Source organism: Lonchura striata, chromosome Z (genome assembly GCF_046129695.1).
Source record: "Lonchura striata isolate bLonStr1 chromosome Z, bLonStr1.mat, whole genome shotgun sequence".
Taxonomy (NCBI): domain Eukaryota; kingdom Metazoa; phylum Chordata; class Aves; order Passeriformes; family Estrildidae; genus Lonchura; species Lonchura striata.
This window is the reverse complement of record NC_134642.1, coordinates 61,651,845-61,668,215: the sequence shown is the minus strand read 5'-3', so window position 1 is coordinate 61,668,215 and position 16,371 is coordinate 61,651,845. Positions and strand designations below refer to the sequence as shown.

Genomic DNA, 16,371 nt, shown 5'->3' with positions numbered 1-16,371 from the left:
ATGCTCTTTAGTGCTCTCTGATTTTCACACGTTGCTAACAGCAGGGAGGAGACGGTAAAATTCCCTTGACAGGAGGAAACACATTTATCCACTGATTGCAGTATTGGCAATGGGAGCAAATGGCTCTCACAGGTGCAGCAGACATCCAAAGTGGCTGCAGTGCAAACCAGACGAAGGCAGCAGAGCACTGAAATGGGAGAGCTTCAGTCCCTTCAGACACTTTCCATCTCCCACCTAGAAAAACAAAGAAAACTATGTCCAGCCTATTTATGACAACATCAGGTTCCTGGGGACTGAGAAACTGAGAAGCTCAAAACATTTCACAGCCTACAAAGGGAAAAATACCCCATGATGGTAGGAATTATAAATGAGACAAAGTCCATGGGGTTTTTTAAGAGGGAAATCTACTGGATTTTGGAGGAGGAAACAATCTTTAGTAAAAAGGGCTCCCTTATTCTCTAAGATACTTTCCTTCAGGATATAATCCATGTTTAGGCTTGAAACAACAGCAGGAAATGCTACCTGCTCATGCAATGCAAAATAGCATAATTTTGTGGCTAGAAACCTGGCTTCTGTGATCCTGTAAAACAGCTATCACCACCCATTTGAAGGACTTAAAGGGCAATTTCCTCTGGATACCTGTAGCATTTTGACATTGAAAACCCAATTGGTACATGGCCTCCTGGCATTAAGTCAACTGCTGGCCACAGGCTACTTTTCTGTGACCCCACAATAAAACCAGCCTTGTGACAGACTGTATGGGCTTCCTGCTGTACAGACTTGGTTTACAACTTCATATGTTTGTAAAGAATGAGTCCTCTGTTCAACAGTAACGTAACGGCTGAGGCAGAATTGCAGATTCTCTGTTAATCACTGGACAGAGAGCTGGAAATGCCAAATTTTACTTCTGATGTTTATTTCAGCTATATTTTTAAACTAAGTAAAATAATCTCTTTAGTCATCACCTGCTACATACAAAAGCAATCTGTTCAAAAGGCAAAGCATGAAAATATTATGCAGTTATATTCTGGCTGCAGAAAGATTGTTTTTATGTACACACATAAAAATATGAATGCCAAATATGACTGTTGACTCCTAGCAGAGCTAGTGCATTGCTGAAGCAGTATGATGAGCTCACTGTTTGTGTCAGTCTGCATACAGACAAGGTATGCTCCATGTTCACATGCACTCATGCAGGAGGATGCCTGAAATACACCAACATTTTAAGCTCTAGTAAGAGGGTTCCTAGTTCATACCACCACTGTAGTAATCACAGAACTACACCCCTTCCAATGCCTTCTCCCTACTAGACACACAATCTGCTTTTAGACACCCCAGTCCCACAGCACCAGCAGAGACCTTTCATGGTTCAGTCATCACCATACCATAAAGTTAGCATTCTCATCTCAAAGTCTGTGGCTGTAGACATTCCCAAACATGGGGAAAGTCCAAATCTGCCTGCTTCAGCTGGAGCTCCCTCCCCACTCAGCCAATGGACCAACTGTGACAAGCTGTCCCTATCCTCCTGGCAAATCATCTGCAGGAGGCCAAGCTGAATGCCTCAAGACATGGGAAGCCAAAATAAGGCAGCCTTTGAGAGGTCTGTAATCCAGAGACAACAGGTGCAAGTTCTCATGTCTTGCAGAGTGAGCTGCAATCCCCGCTGAAATGCTTTCCTCCTTTTCCAGCCATACAACACAACCCTTAAACAGACCATGCTGAAAGCCCCATAAAATTCATGGAAACAGGCTTATTCTAGATATCTAGCCTTCAGGAATATCTCAGAGGTCTCCAGCCTCTCTCTGAGCAAGGACGCAAAATTTAAATAGTCTTTCTAAAGTTTTGCCTCCTTTACTTTTCCTTGTTACTCAGTATGTTGCAAAGGTGGCCAGCTTTGCCCATACTTCATTCTGGAGCATAAGTCACAAGCAAATTTAACACTCTTTCACCAGTTCTACCTCTCATTGTTGTTTTTCTCCTTCCCACATTTCTCTCCTTGGGAAAACTCTTTTTATAAAAGACCCTCGGGAACAACAGTTGCCCCAAAAGGGAAGAGCAGAAGCCAATGAAACTGGACAGAAAGGAGGCAAGTGACAAAAGCATGTGCCTTGCCTTGGTCAGATTTGCAGGGCTGCCAGCTAAGGAAGCAGAGTTACTGAATTTTTCTGGAAGATGCAAAAGCCTAGATGGATTTGTTCAAGCTTATAAGTAAAAAGTCCAGGAAGAAAAGTACAGGTTTTGAGCTTTCCTCTGTCTGCTTACTGAGACGTGAAATGGAACTGGATCCTAGACCCAGTGGCTCATGATTTATTTGTTTATGATTTATTTAACTTTGTGCTGCTGGCCTTTTATACTAGCAAATTATTAATTTACCTATATGGTCCACTTACAGAAAGAACAGGTTTGTCAAAGTCAAGGCTTCTTAAAGGTTTTATTTTGGCATTAGTACACATATATCTATATATAAAAGTCCATACATAAAAGATTCTATGTACAGATTCCCCCAAAGACTTCATAGTTTCTATTTTCTCATTTCTGTAGGGCTAGAGAGTCACTTTTGAATGTGTTACTGCATTTTACGTGTGTACTCAGGCCTGCTGTTGCCTCATCACCTCTTCCAGCGTTTTGGTATCAGAGAAAAGGCAGTTATTGCCACCAAAAACAAGTTACCATTTAACATGTAAAAATACACTCTTCCAGGCATCAGGCAAGCCTTAAAAGAAGAAAAACTATTAATCAAACAGTAAAGGCAGGAGGAGGGCTAGCAGAGCTTTAAATTGACTTGAGATCATTTCCACCCTATGAGCAGATCAAAGTTTAACACGGGTCCAGAGGATGCAAAGACAAAGTCAAGAATAGTAATTCACTTCATGTCAAAGCCCAGTGAAGAGATTTCTTTTGACAGCTCCTGCTTTGTGTTCCCTGTGAATTTACTGGCTTCCTGCACAGGCACATGAGCCTGACCTCTTCCATTCATCCACAAATTGGTTATCTATAAAATGGCTGTTAATTCCAGCTCTCACATGGGCTTTTGGCTGAGGCCCTTCCTTCCTGTCTGGAACTAGGAAAAATTGTGGGGGGATGTTGGGGGAATGTATGCAAGGATGAGCCAGAAAGAAGCAATCTATAAACTTCCAGTGCAGGGCTCCCTGGTCTGTGTTTCTTACTTGAGCATCTGCAGTCACAACAACAATTAGGTAAAAATCATTAGATTTGATTCAGATCAAGAAGGAGCTAATTCTCCCCAGAAGCACAAACATAAAGAGCAGTCCACTCTTGATCTGATGAGAATTCAAAAATAAAGCATTCCAAATGCTGTGTTGGAAAGCATTGAAAATACTTTATTTTTACAGTCTCTTAGGTTACAAGATTAAATTGGCTAGTTATTTTAACCTCAGCTAAGTGTAAAGATGGGCAGCACAAACATCTTCCACTTAAAAGGGTTGTTGGACACTTGTCCTTTCAGATGGACCCTGCAGGGCTTCAGCACAGTTACAACATTTGCAAGACACTAACCTAGAACTGCCATTGAAAAGGAAACCCACTGGTTACAACCTTGCAAGGTTATGGCTGAACATCAGCAAAGCCTTAGGATCCACAAGATGGTTGGTACACCTCCACTTAATGTTGGACTTGTAGGGAGAACTGGACACTGATTACAGGTAGGACTTAAACCACCTGTCCTTAGAAACTGCTATGAAGAAGCATTTAGGGATCTGCCAAATAAACAAAAGCAGAATGTGGTGAATGCAGCCGTAAGAATAATCGCTTATTCTCAATTGTGTGATAGCTGGCAATTGAAATTGCTTTGTGCAGTGCAGAACAGCTAACAACCTTTCAAGCAGTCCGACTCTAAAAGCTCAGAATCAACAGGATGCACAAAGTCATGCACAAAGCAGAGTTTGATTCTGTGGTTGGTGGTTTCCTTGATTGTGGTGGTTTTTTGTTTGGTTTGTTTGTTTGGTGGGGGTTTCTTGTTTGTTGTGTTTTGGGTTGGTTTGTTATTATGATTTTTTTTATGTTAAAAGCACATCCCAGGGCCCTGATTTAAATTACAGTGCCATTTTACAACACTAAGATAAGAATCTTTCATATATGCTCCAAAGCCAATAAAAAAGCAGGATGACTTTGTGGAGGGAAATTCTCATCTGCTCAGATAACTGCACTATAACACTAAGTACTGCCTATGACACTATGACACACTGCCTATGATTTTAATTTAGGAGGTAAGAAAAAAAACTTATGTAAACCTGTGCATTCAATCTGAATATCCAAGCAGTAAATAATTTAGTATAATCTGATCATTAGTTCAAAACTAACACATTCTCAGACCCAAAAGACGGATTAAATTTGAAATTATTGCTATTCTATACAGTGCCATTTTCTCTTCCAAGTGTTATTTATGCAAGCATAGACACTTTGTGTAACTATTAAAACACTATCAATAAAATATATCTATTGCTATATTAAATTTTAGTTTTCCTGAGCCTCAATAGCCATCATCAGTATCAGTGCTGTTGGGGAACCAGTTGAATCCAAGAACAGCTGGAGCTCAAACCCACCCTAAAATCAGATGATGAGAAATTAGCTGTGAGCCTTAAAAGCTTTTAACATGAATGAAACAGCTTCCAGAAGTGATTTGTGAAAACAGGTGGTTAGAGACAAGCTTTTCCAGCTGTCAGAACAGACTTGAGAAGAAATGTAGGTAGCCAGCACTCAGCAGGAAACAGGAGAGTGGCAAAAGGAATTCAAGGGAAAAAGACTTCAATTGAAATGGCAGAAAAAAATGACAATATTATTTTAACAGTAGGCAGGAAAATAATAAAAGGACTGAAGAAAGAGGATTTAAACATTGTGGTGTGGCTGCAAATATACTGAGCACAAAATACAGTCAAGAATATTTAAGTTTCTATAAATAGTTTTTGAGTTGTTTTTGTTCATGCCATGTATGCAGGATTCCAACAACCCTTTCATAAACACAGTCTCTTACTAAGTTTCACATGATCTTCATAAATGGTAGGGAAGTGACAAAAAAAAAAAAAATTTAGATGGCAGAGCAAGTTCAGAGTGCTTTTGAGTTAGTGTACCTGAAAGCAAAGGATCAACATTATTTCTCAGTGTCAACATGTTTTGTGGCAAAAGGTATCACCTCTAAAATCTGAATCCAGGCTAGTTACAATAGGTACAGAACTATGCTGTTCACTTGTAAAATTTTTGTACACTAAAGTTATTCTAAAAAATAAAGAATAACGCAAAATCAGTTTAGCACATTTCAGTTAATTTCAGTCAAATATAAAATCCAAAATAGATGGTGTAGTTGTAAAAAAACTTCAAAGGCACATGCCTTTACTGCTGTGAGGATTAATTAGAAATATAATCTAACAAAACTGCCATAAACACTTATATCTGTCACATTACAGCATCATTGAATAAAAGAAAAAAGTACTCCAAAGAGATTGTATTCAAAATTTATTTTTAAATAAAGGAAAAAAACAATACAATTATTTTAAATAAACAAGGTGTATTCTACACAGCTGTAAATCAACATAACTTTTACATAAGCTGTTTATAACTTTTAAAAGTTCTGTTGCAGCATTGTCTATAACATTTGACACTGTTGGTCTCCATTTCATCATCAACCAAACAATACCCAAATGAAATCATTTGCTTAAGTGAAGCTTTATTTTTCACAGCCAAAGATGGCTCTACTAACACCAAAGCACCTGTTAAACAATTATCCCCACCTAGTTTTTAAACGGAAGTCTGTTCAGCCTTTTTTTTTGGTTCTGTTCCATTGCCTGCATAGAAATCAGCATAAAGCTAAGTAGCAACCTAAGCTTCACTTCAGTAGTGCAATGAATGGCAAGAAACTTCATGAAACAAATGAAGATATAAAAATTGTCAGTAAAGTTCAACTATGTTGAAAAGAGTATTTAAAAAAGAATGCTTTTGTGGGTCACAACTAGACTAGGTTTCAGTGTAAAGCTTTCCTCAGGAAAAGTGCTTCTTCCTGATTCACATGGAAAGAATGAAGCATGCATCACAAGCCTTTGTTCATACAGAAATGCCCATTAAAAAAAGTTCCATGTTACCATAAGGCAAAAGAGATATTAAGGTGGATGAAGCATCTTGGCCCAGAGTATCTTTTACAACAAATACCTACACATTACACTTGTGTAGCATATGATGGGTAAGAGATTGGCTCAGTAAGGTAAAAAGTCCATTTTTATAAATACATATCATTATTGCTAATATGCTACACATCATCATCCAATTTTTAAAGCTGCTTTGTTGACATAACCTTGTAATTAGCAGGTCGCGTTCATGGTGACAATATGCTATTCCATATGAAGAAAAGTAAAGCAGCATAAATGCAATTATGAAAACAAAAGGCTTATGCAACAGTCTTCTCTGGCTTTCTAAGTTTTTTTTTTTCATTAAAGTGTTCAAAGAAAACAAGTCCAGTTTACCACAAATTAGGAAATTTTACAATGAGGTTGAAAACCAAGTTACAGGGAACAGAGAGAAAAACCATGGCATGCATTATAATCTAGTCCTTTTAGTCATACCACTGGAATACAGAAGTCCAATTTAAAGGCTACACTAACAGGCAAACAGCCAAGAGTAAACTTAGTTTGATATCTAAATTAAGACTACAGTTTTAATCAGTAACAGCAAACTCACCTGGCCCTTTAATATATTCACAATATCTACTGCAATTGAATACTTAATTATGAGTAGTATAGGTATGTTCACTTTACAAAGATATTAAATACCTGCATCATGAAATTACATTCTTAAGACATTGTGTAAGAAAATAGCTCATGTGTGAAATGTTTCTGAAATGTATTTCTGCTCCCTACTATGTCCCACACACACGCCTAACACCCCCCACCCCCCACCATGAAAGCATTCATTCACAGGGAAAAACAAACACCCCTTAAAAAAGGATGGAAGTACTGAGGGGATCACCTTGGCTAGTTACAGCACAGTGCTTAACGAGGTTCAAGAGACAGAACCAGATCAGACTTGGCCAAAAGATGCCCATAATATATGCCTGACCAGTAAATCCTTCCAACTCATTCTTATCAAACTCAGTCCACTTTTGGTTACTGCAAGGATTATAATATTCCCTATTTACATATAAACACAAGACTATAGGTTTACTTCAGTTTGTTTTTGCAAAGCAGTTTAGTCTTTCTATTCATACTGTTCTGCAGCAACTACAAGAGGTAGGCATAAAACATTTCAGAGCTTCTCTCCCAAGGTTCCATTACTATCACAATTCAGTGGGATAAAACAAAAATCAGCTGTACCTCTGTGATTTTACTAGGTACAGCCTTGTGCAATCCAGCTGGAAAACAGTTATGTGAACCCTAGATTCATTAGCCTAGCACACCAAGGAGTAAGAAGCTGTTCATATCCCAGAGGATATTTTTTTAAAAAAAAAGTCTACTGCAGAGCATTTAAATAGAAAGCAGATATCAGGATCAATTCTCCCTATTTTTATTTGTACATAGGAGGAAGGTACCATTTGGCCAAGACTACAGATGGATTTTCACAGATGCAAGTGCCATGCAAAAATAGAACAGATACCAAACATACAAGTAATAAAACTACTGAAGGTAGATTTTCTTGGAAGTATATAAACAACTTAGAATACTTTTCTTTCCCCCTTCACTTTTTCACATTCACAGCTATAAATGTGTGGCTATACATCAATAATTTCTTCTGCAGTGCCTCCACAACGTAATCGGTAGCGGCCTGTCCTCCAGCTAATAGTGGGATCCCACAAAGCAGATAGGAAAATATAAATTGTCATGGATTCTCTGATGAACCAAGCAACTGCATAATCAAGTTTTGAAAAACACAGAGCACCACCCTAGAAATAATAAAAAGCAAGGTATTTAATCATACTGATAATTCAAGAGACATTTAAAAGTAATTTAAAACCTTTTAAAACTGTTTTAAAAGCTTACTAGGCGTATTTACATATCAATAGCATCCTTCATTAAAACCCAACAATATTTACTTGTTCAAGATACAATTACCCATATTAAATATATTCTACAACATTAGAAAAACAAATGCTGTTCACATCTGTGGCACTTTTCTACATTAAAAGTTTTATGAGGCCTTGGAAGTAGGTTACAGCTGTTCTCCTTGCCCATTATTTTAAAAAATGAAGTGAAAAATATATGTATGTGTACACAGACACCTCAACAAATGTAAAACAAAGTGACAACTAAAATAAAATAATAATCCCCAATGCAAAATGAAATCCTACAAAGCTTCTGCTCTTGTACTGTCAAAAGAACTTAAAATTTCTGCATATGCCCAAGTAGAGCAGACTTTAAAAACTAATATTAATTAACGGAACAGACAAACTTTCAGAGCCTAGTCAGAGGCAAGTGTGGAATTTTGTAAATTACAACCAAAACTACTTATTCCTTTTTATGATACTGTAACTGAAGCTGGAAGACAGAGAAGTAACAGGATTGTGTCTGTTATTTCCTGCATGTTAACAGAATTATTTATGCTCTTAATCAAGCTTAGCTTTTTGCTGAAATCAATGGCAATAAGTAATTTTAGTAACCTCCTGGAAAATAAAATTACATACCTGAACACCTTTTAGTTGAATGTAGTCAAATATAAACCATGCCAAGCAGTGACACATGAAAAATACCATTATATCCCATCTAAACACATGATGAGCTGCCCATCCAATAACTAGACTGGCAACAAAGCACTCTGAGATTGGCTCACAAATTATTGTGGCAGGCAACATGTTAATTCGTAGTTTGGCCCACCTAGAAAAGAAAAACAAATCAGTTTAAATGAGAATAATGCAAAGTTTTTACTTTGCATTATTCATCACCTCCTCCTCCCATGCCTCACCAAATGAGCCATCATGGTATTTTCTAAATGCTAATTTCATTTAATCAACACCTCCAAATAAAATACTGCAAAACACCTCCCTTTCAAAGATGCTATGGATAGCATTTAAAAGGGTCTAAGGGCAGGGGTGTGTTAATTTTTTTAATACTTGTAACGGTCATTCTTCTGTGGAAAGTCAGTGCCTCTCTCCCAGCACTAACAAAGAAGCATGCATCAAGCTGTGCAATGAACTTTAGCACACTGGGCATTAGATCAAACTACCTTGATTGATTCCCTCTAATTATCAGGCCATCCCCATCAGAAGAAGGGGGTAGGGATGTGTGGGAGAGGAAGCAAAGATCAAAATCTTACCTGATCATCCTGGACTGAAACTGAGAAATAGAATATGAACCAGAGTTTTGCATTGCAACTTGTGTGGCCATTGCAAATTTCCAGCCCCTGTAAAAGGAATTTGTTATAATAAAAATGTGCAAATAAGAGATACAAAAACCAACTAGATAAACTCAAGAATTTTATTAGGCTTGGGAAGTTTCTTTGACATATGTGTCCTATTATTACAATGAATGCAGGCAAAAAAAAATAATTTAAGAAGACTCTTCTTTGGAAAAAAACAAATATTTAAAGCCAAGTTCTAAAACTTTTCTCTAAAGGAATTGACAATGACATGGCTTAATTATTTCTAAAAGCTTTATACTGATAGGACAAAGCACATGTCATTAACGTATTTGCTATATATATGTGAAGCTGACATGAACACCTATACTTACAGTATGTGCCATGTAAAAAAACCCAAAAAGAGAAGAAAAAGGAAGAGTTAAACTACACCCAAAGCAATAAGCTTACTTCAGAGTCGTCTTATCGTCTTACCGGTCAGCTATAGCTTTGGCCATAAAGTAATCTTCAGCAATATACTGTGCAAAAGCTATCAGTCCTCCAGCTTGGTCCAAGACATCCTTCCTCATTAAGCATGACATTCCTGTTACACACTTAAAGCCAGTTAAGTTGGCTGAAATATATGACCTTGGATGTGAGGTTCCAAAATAGACCTGTCAAAAGAACAAAAGGCATTTAAAACTCTATGTAAGTACTACACTGACAACTTTTCCTCTGGAAACATATGCAGGGTAAAAAATACTAGGTGTGGTCAATTATGATGGTGTATTTGGAAAGACCGTTAGTACCATTTTAAAAAAAACTAGTGTATCACCAGATCTGAGAAATGTATTGGTCATATTTTTGCAAATCTATAAACAGGTTTTAAATCCACATATTGAACTACTGCACTTCATTTTGTACTTAATTTCTAATTTACTGAGGTTTTTCTCAGGGAAATACATGTATTAAAAATTCGTTAAGTAACAGATTAATCACTAAAATTAATATATTATGTGGTGATAACTGACAAACATGTTCTCTCCTTCCTCTTGTGAAAATTAACTGCATTCCTGCATACATGTTCTTAGAAACTTAATATATGATTCTACAGAAGCATCGGTGTTTACTTAGCATGCTTGCAAAAAAAAAAAAAACCAAAAAAACAGTGAAAAAAACCCTCAGACTGTGAGCAAACCTTTTTACAAGATTCAGTAGGAGTGACCTACAAAACAATAGAGGAAATGAGTGCTAGTGCCTCTCACTATTATTTAGTGTAGACTGCCCTCACACTAGTACAGTAACTCATTTATGAAAAGGCATGCTCATCTTGCAGTACACTGGATCAGCAGGCAAAAAGCTCTTCCAAGAACACCAGAGCAGAAGTTGTAATTCTTGCTTTAGGAAGAATTTGTGCTATAGGTCTCTGCTTTTCTCTTGCAAGAGAAAATTCAGACTTTGCATCATTAAAAAAAAAAAAAAAAAAAGGAAAAAAGGGAGGAAAAAAATCAGCACAAAAACATCTCTCATTTAGAGCAATGATGGAGTACTGAATTTCACCACACTTTCATCTCTCACATTTCTGTCTTTCATTCCTATCATTTAGCTTTGGGGCCAAAATGTCTTAAACATGCCAACTCCAAATAAAAATTTATTACCTCACATGCCTTGAGACACAAGGAACAAAAAAGAATACTGAACCTCTTCATTCTACCACAGAGAACTTACTGAGAAAGAGGAGAGGGGAGAATAGGACAGAATAAGAGATGTGAAATAGCACTACAGAACAAGAGTCAGAGTAAACAAGATACAGATCCTGTAACAAACAGATCTGTGCAACTTCCTGGTATACAAAATTAAAAGTGTTAAAAATTTATACGTACCCAAAAAAAAAAAAAAAAGGCTCATTTAATAAATCTGTTCTTACTAAAATACTATTATATTAAGGATTGGTAAATATATGAGCCTGATTCCTGCTCAGGTAGTCTCTCAGCTGAAAATTACAGAACACTGAGGCAGTACTACAGGAAAATGGGATATTAGCCTCCCTTTTGTTCTACTTTTCTTAAAGGTTCTGCTTGTAGATCCTCCTGGAAGTAAGATACTGCATAAGCTAGACTTAGCTTAGACTTATCATGGCCATTTTTGTGTGCTTTTTCAGATATCACAATAGAATTAATTAGTCCTTTCTGACTAAACACTAGAAAGCATTTATCAGTTCAAATCTTCAGCTTTTGAATAATTTTAAACTCCAAAATGTGTATCTTTTAATCTTTACTGCTCATATTGTAAACTTAAATATTGAATCAACAGACAGAGCACCACATAGGAATTTTGGAGCACTTAGAAGTTATCCTAGTTACCCTGAGTTAGAAGTGTGACTGCAGCTAAAAATATTTCCTCACACATGAAGTACAAGAGGCACAGTACAGCTTTCACTCAGCAAGGTTTTGCAAACAAAAAAGAATAAAACAAGATTCCCCCACCGCAACACTGCACTCACCTGCTCAAGGGTAGCAGCAAAACCCTGTCTGTCTGCAACATAGGGAAGCCCATGGACCAAGCCCACTTTTTCAGTCATTTGATTTGCCATATCTGTCAGTGTGTCTGGTGTTACTAAGTGACAAATGAAAAACGACACTTGAAGAAGCAATTCTGTCATTAGCAGACTACTGCAGCAAGACACTAATTCTCATTTTATTTCCAGTGTCAAGAGCACATACGCTTTACATATGTTATCTTATAAAAATGTTTCAGAAAAACAGTATTAGTGATTAACACTTATCAAGATCAACAACAAATAAAATGGAAACAGTCTGAATAATATTTTTAAAGGTATTTTCTCCTTTAACTAGAGGCTAATCTTTTATTCCATGAAAACATTTTTTCAGACTTTTAACTTTAATTTCTGCTTATATTCTCATTTAAAATAGTCTCAAAAAACTGCTTGCTTACAGTGAATAAGCACAGTTTAACAGTTAGCACATACACATTTACCTCTGATTCCACTATCACAAATCCATATGAGATCGTATTTGGCAACTTCATAGCCAGGCATTAAGTTATTAATCTTGGGGTTGATGCCAACCTTCTTGCCACCTAAAAAATACAAACATCATACAAAATTAATGTATGAAGAGTTTTTGGAATTCAGATTCAATACTCAAAATATTTAAATATATGAGCTGAAGAAGAGTAAATGTTTACCCACCAATTCTTAAAGTCCATTTTTATACAAAATATTTATATTATACCTTCACTTCAATATTTTGTAATTGGAAAGATAAAAGAAAAAATATTCAAATGCTTCTTTAAAATGGCAGAGTAGCAAGATTAATGTAATTAAAGGAGCAGTATAACTATAAAGCTTATTCCTACATTCTTGTAAGGTAAACATTATTCATCTCTTATTCTTTGAGACTATGATTATGAAGATTATATTCTACAGTAATTTCAGCAGAAAAATAAAAAAGGAGCAGAACAAAGTGAGACACACTCCTTTACATCCAGCTGACAGTCATGGTCAATATTTTTTAATATCAGGGGAAAAAAAAACAATTACATTTTACTACCTTGTTCTAATACGCCTTTCCTCTGCTTACTCAAATATAAAGTGATGAAAGAGCCATACAGCCTAAGCAGATGAAAAAAGATTGTTGTAGGACCTCAAGCTCAAATATAGCCCCAACTGTGGGCCCCTTCTGGCATATTTAGTTCTTTGCAAAGACAGCATTTAAACTGTTGTTTTAAAATTAGGAGGAAAAATTGCAGGCGTTATCCAAACCATTCCTCCTACAGTTTTCTTGGACTGATGTCACAGATTGATTACAAACTTACTTTTTACCACAGACTGGTGATTAAGCTATCAAAGCAACATGGGCTGAACCAAGACAACTATTTGTTTATTTATTTATATGGAGTACTCTATATGGAATTGAAGACCTATCATTTTACAAGTCAGAGTCCCACCTTCAAGTTGCACTGCTTACCTATAAACAGTCTAGCATCAACATTTGGGTATTTGCCAAGGAGCTTTTTGCACACATCAATAGCTGGATCATCATGATCTTGTACACAGAGTAGTACTTCATACTAGTAAAAACAAAAATGTATACACTCACATATATATTTACATACATACAGCTAATATCCATACTGTCTATGAAATAAAGCTTAACAGTGTAGTAAGCTAAAAAAAAAGAGTGCTATTGTAGAACTAAAAACAAAGGGGTTGTTTTACAGCTAAATGAGTCTAGTTTTTTAATGCACAGCCAAGTACTTGTAAAAAAAGAACTAAGGCTGTGTCTCAATGAACACTTTTACTGATGAACATTACTTCTGCTGTTACTGAATGGTTTCTTTTAGTCATGAAGTAAGATGTTCTGGTGTACAAGGTAAAATTTTTGTCTCCACTTCCATTTTTGCTCACATATGAATCTTAAATCCAATATTATATTCAATGAAATGACAGCACCTGAAATATGAAAGAATGAGGTTATAATAAACTATGACTGCATACCTCTGAACTACATCTTCCATCCCTTTACTTCATAGATGCATATGCAGGACAGAGTTGGAAGACAACCCACAGAGACCATTGTATGTATGTATGTATGTACACTTATTTGTACACCAAAGCTCAGGAATATGTGTATGTAACATATCTGTCTTTTCTTTTTAATAGAGTAATGGTTGAAATAACAGTGGTAAGGGAAAACTGTAGCTGCTATATGCTTACACAATTTAGTGATAGTGGGTGAAGAAATATGAATCACTCAACACTGAGGCAGCTCTGATAAAGGTATTTCTGCTTTTGCAGTAACAGCAAATTTGTTAAATACTTCTTACAATTTTTTTTCTTACCCTGTTAAAATTACAGCTATTAAAGCTCCAATACAACAACTAAAATACAGAAAATACAGATTTCTGATCAAGATACCCAGAAACCATTTTTACAGTCCAAAGTTATCATCTCATTAAATTTTATTTTCACTAAACTACTTAAGCAAAAACTATCTGTATTTTGAAAGCTGCTGATTGGCTCTATGGCAAAAATGTCTAATGTTCTTGTTCAGTAAGGGGTATTACATACAACAGCAGATATTAAGTTAAATATATATATATATATATATATATATATATATATATGCTTCCAATAAAGAATAGTATTTTTATACACAAAAGCCTGAACTACTCTAACTCCATTCAGAATATTGAGGAAATTTAAAATAATTTAAATGGGAGTTAAGATTTGTCCTAGCACAACAAACTATCAGACAAATATCTCTACCTCTCAGAATGCAAACTTAAAGTCAATCTGGCTAAGGAGCACACAGTGTTTGATCTTACAGCATGGAGAATGGATTTTAAAAAGTTGTCTCATTAAGCAGACAGGTTCTCTCATCACAACGGAATCTTGAATGAGAATCTTGAATGAGAATCAGCATGAATGCCACAGAAAAAAATAACTTAATAAATTAGCTTTTTACTGCACATTAAATTTGTAAAATGAAACTATTTCCAAGTCATTATATAACCAATCTTCATCCCACAGCAGCAATGACCCTTTCATATCTGTATTCTCCAAGAAATTCAACCAGAAGTAAAGCAGATATTTCAGACTCCAATAATTGAAAAGAGAAAACTTCAAAACAAATGGCTTTTGTACGAAGTAGCAAAATAAAAAAATGCTTAGCTACACAAACAACACCATCAGGTTAATCTGAATTTAACATGATTAGAGAAACCTTTGCAAAATTACAATATGTACAGTAGGTGAGAACTCTTCACTGATAAAAATATTATGTGTTCTGCAGTTCTGCAGTTTTTAGATGGCATAACTGGTTTCTATCCAAGAGAAGAGTATTTCACACATGGAGCATCACAGAAGAGAATCATTATCAGTGCAGGTTGAATTCAGCTTCACTCGAAAAAGTTTCAGATTAATCTTTCACAGTAATTTTCCACTGCACAGCTGAACTTTGATTACCAGGCAATACTGTTGTTCTAATTTTTTGGTCAAGCTCTTAAAATAGGTCTGCACAGTAACTACAAAGATTTTTTCAGATAGTTTGGGGACCTTGCTCATACTGTCTAATCTGTACTGCAATAAACTGAAGCATTCACACATGCATTTTCACTCGCCTTGGAAAAAATACTATTATCTACTATTATCTGAAACTCTGATTTGTGTGGAGTAGCAACATTTTAAGATTATTATCCATATGTTTCCAGAACTAAGGACCAAGACCACTTCTTGTAAAACAAGATCCAATATAATATTTCTTAAATTATTAAACAAGTTTTATTTGTAGCCAAATGTTTCAGCTGCATAATGCTCATTATAGGTCCTATAACAGCTTATGATACTGCTTTAGATTCTTTGCACTGTTTGCAATATTGGCATATGCAGCTTACCTCAAGTATGCTTTAAAATGTGCTTGGCCACACTATTGCACTTTGTTGAGTTGAAAAAATTCCTGTGTTCATGTCTGAAGCTTTTCAGAAGGCCCAAAGCTTCATTAAAGTTTCATTACAGAAAAAATTTCCAATTTCTGATTAGTTCCAAGTGCTCAGGATTTTTGTTTTACCCTGCCTACTCAGATGTCAGTTTAAGGCTCTCAGCATACGCAACCCAAACTTATTACACAGCTTACACAAACCTTTGACCTTTAATAATGGGAGAAGCAGTGTCAGGTGTAGTTTTGAGAAGAACTGAGAAAAGAGGAGTTTTATACTAAAGCTGAATTTCAAATTTCAGAATTTAGCAGATAGAAATTCAGTAAAAAATGTTATTTTTCCCATCCACAGGAGCATACCTCAAATACTGAATGATACAGCAAACATTTACAGACTTTTTTTAAGCTCTTTAGAGCAAGGAGGGCATCTGACAATTATCAATTGCATTGCTTATCACTTGTATTACAAATTCAAATACTGCTGAATATCAAATGTGAGATTTTTATGAACTATTTGCTTCCCAGCACTAACACACGGCTTAGAGACTACCTTACCTACCAACTGGTGAGGTACACTATCTCATCACTGAGCAACTCTTCATTAGATAAGCCACCAGTAAGAACCACCAAAATGTTTCAGGCT

The 16,371-nt window shown here is 35.9% G+C and overlaps 1 protein-coding gene across 1 annotated transcript in view; it reads right to left on the bottom strand.

Moving 5' to 3' along the window:
• Positions 1-5,456: 5,456 nt before the first annotated feature.
• The window catches only part of UGCG (UDP-glucose ceramide glucosyltransferase), a 35,827-nt gene continuing 24,912 nt past the window's right edge, over positions 5,457-16,371 (bottom strand). Inside the window, exons 3-9 of the mRNA XM_031507509.2 lie at positions 13,260-13,362; positions 12,268-12,369; positions 11,774-11,886; positions 9,766-9,944; positions 9,250-9,336; positions 8,621-8,810; positions 5,457-7,882 (exon numbers count right to left, since the gene is read on the bottom strand). Coding sequence (XP_031363369.1) covers positions 7,712-7,882; positions 8,621-8,810; positions 9,250-9,336; positions 9,766-9,944; positions 11,774-11,886; positions 12,268-12,369; positions 13,260-13,362 — 945 coding nt within the window. The 3' untranslated portion in view covers positions 5,457-7,711. The remainder of the gene's footprint in view (positions 7,883-8,620; positions 8,811-9,249; positions 9,337-9,765; positions 9,945-11,773; positions 11,887-12,267; positions 12,370-13,259; positions 13,363-16,371) is intronic.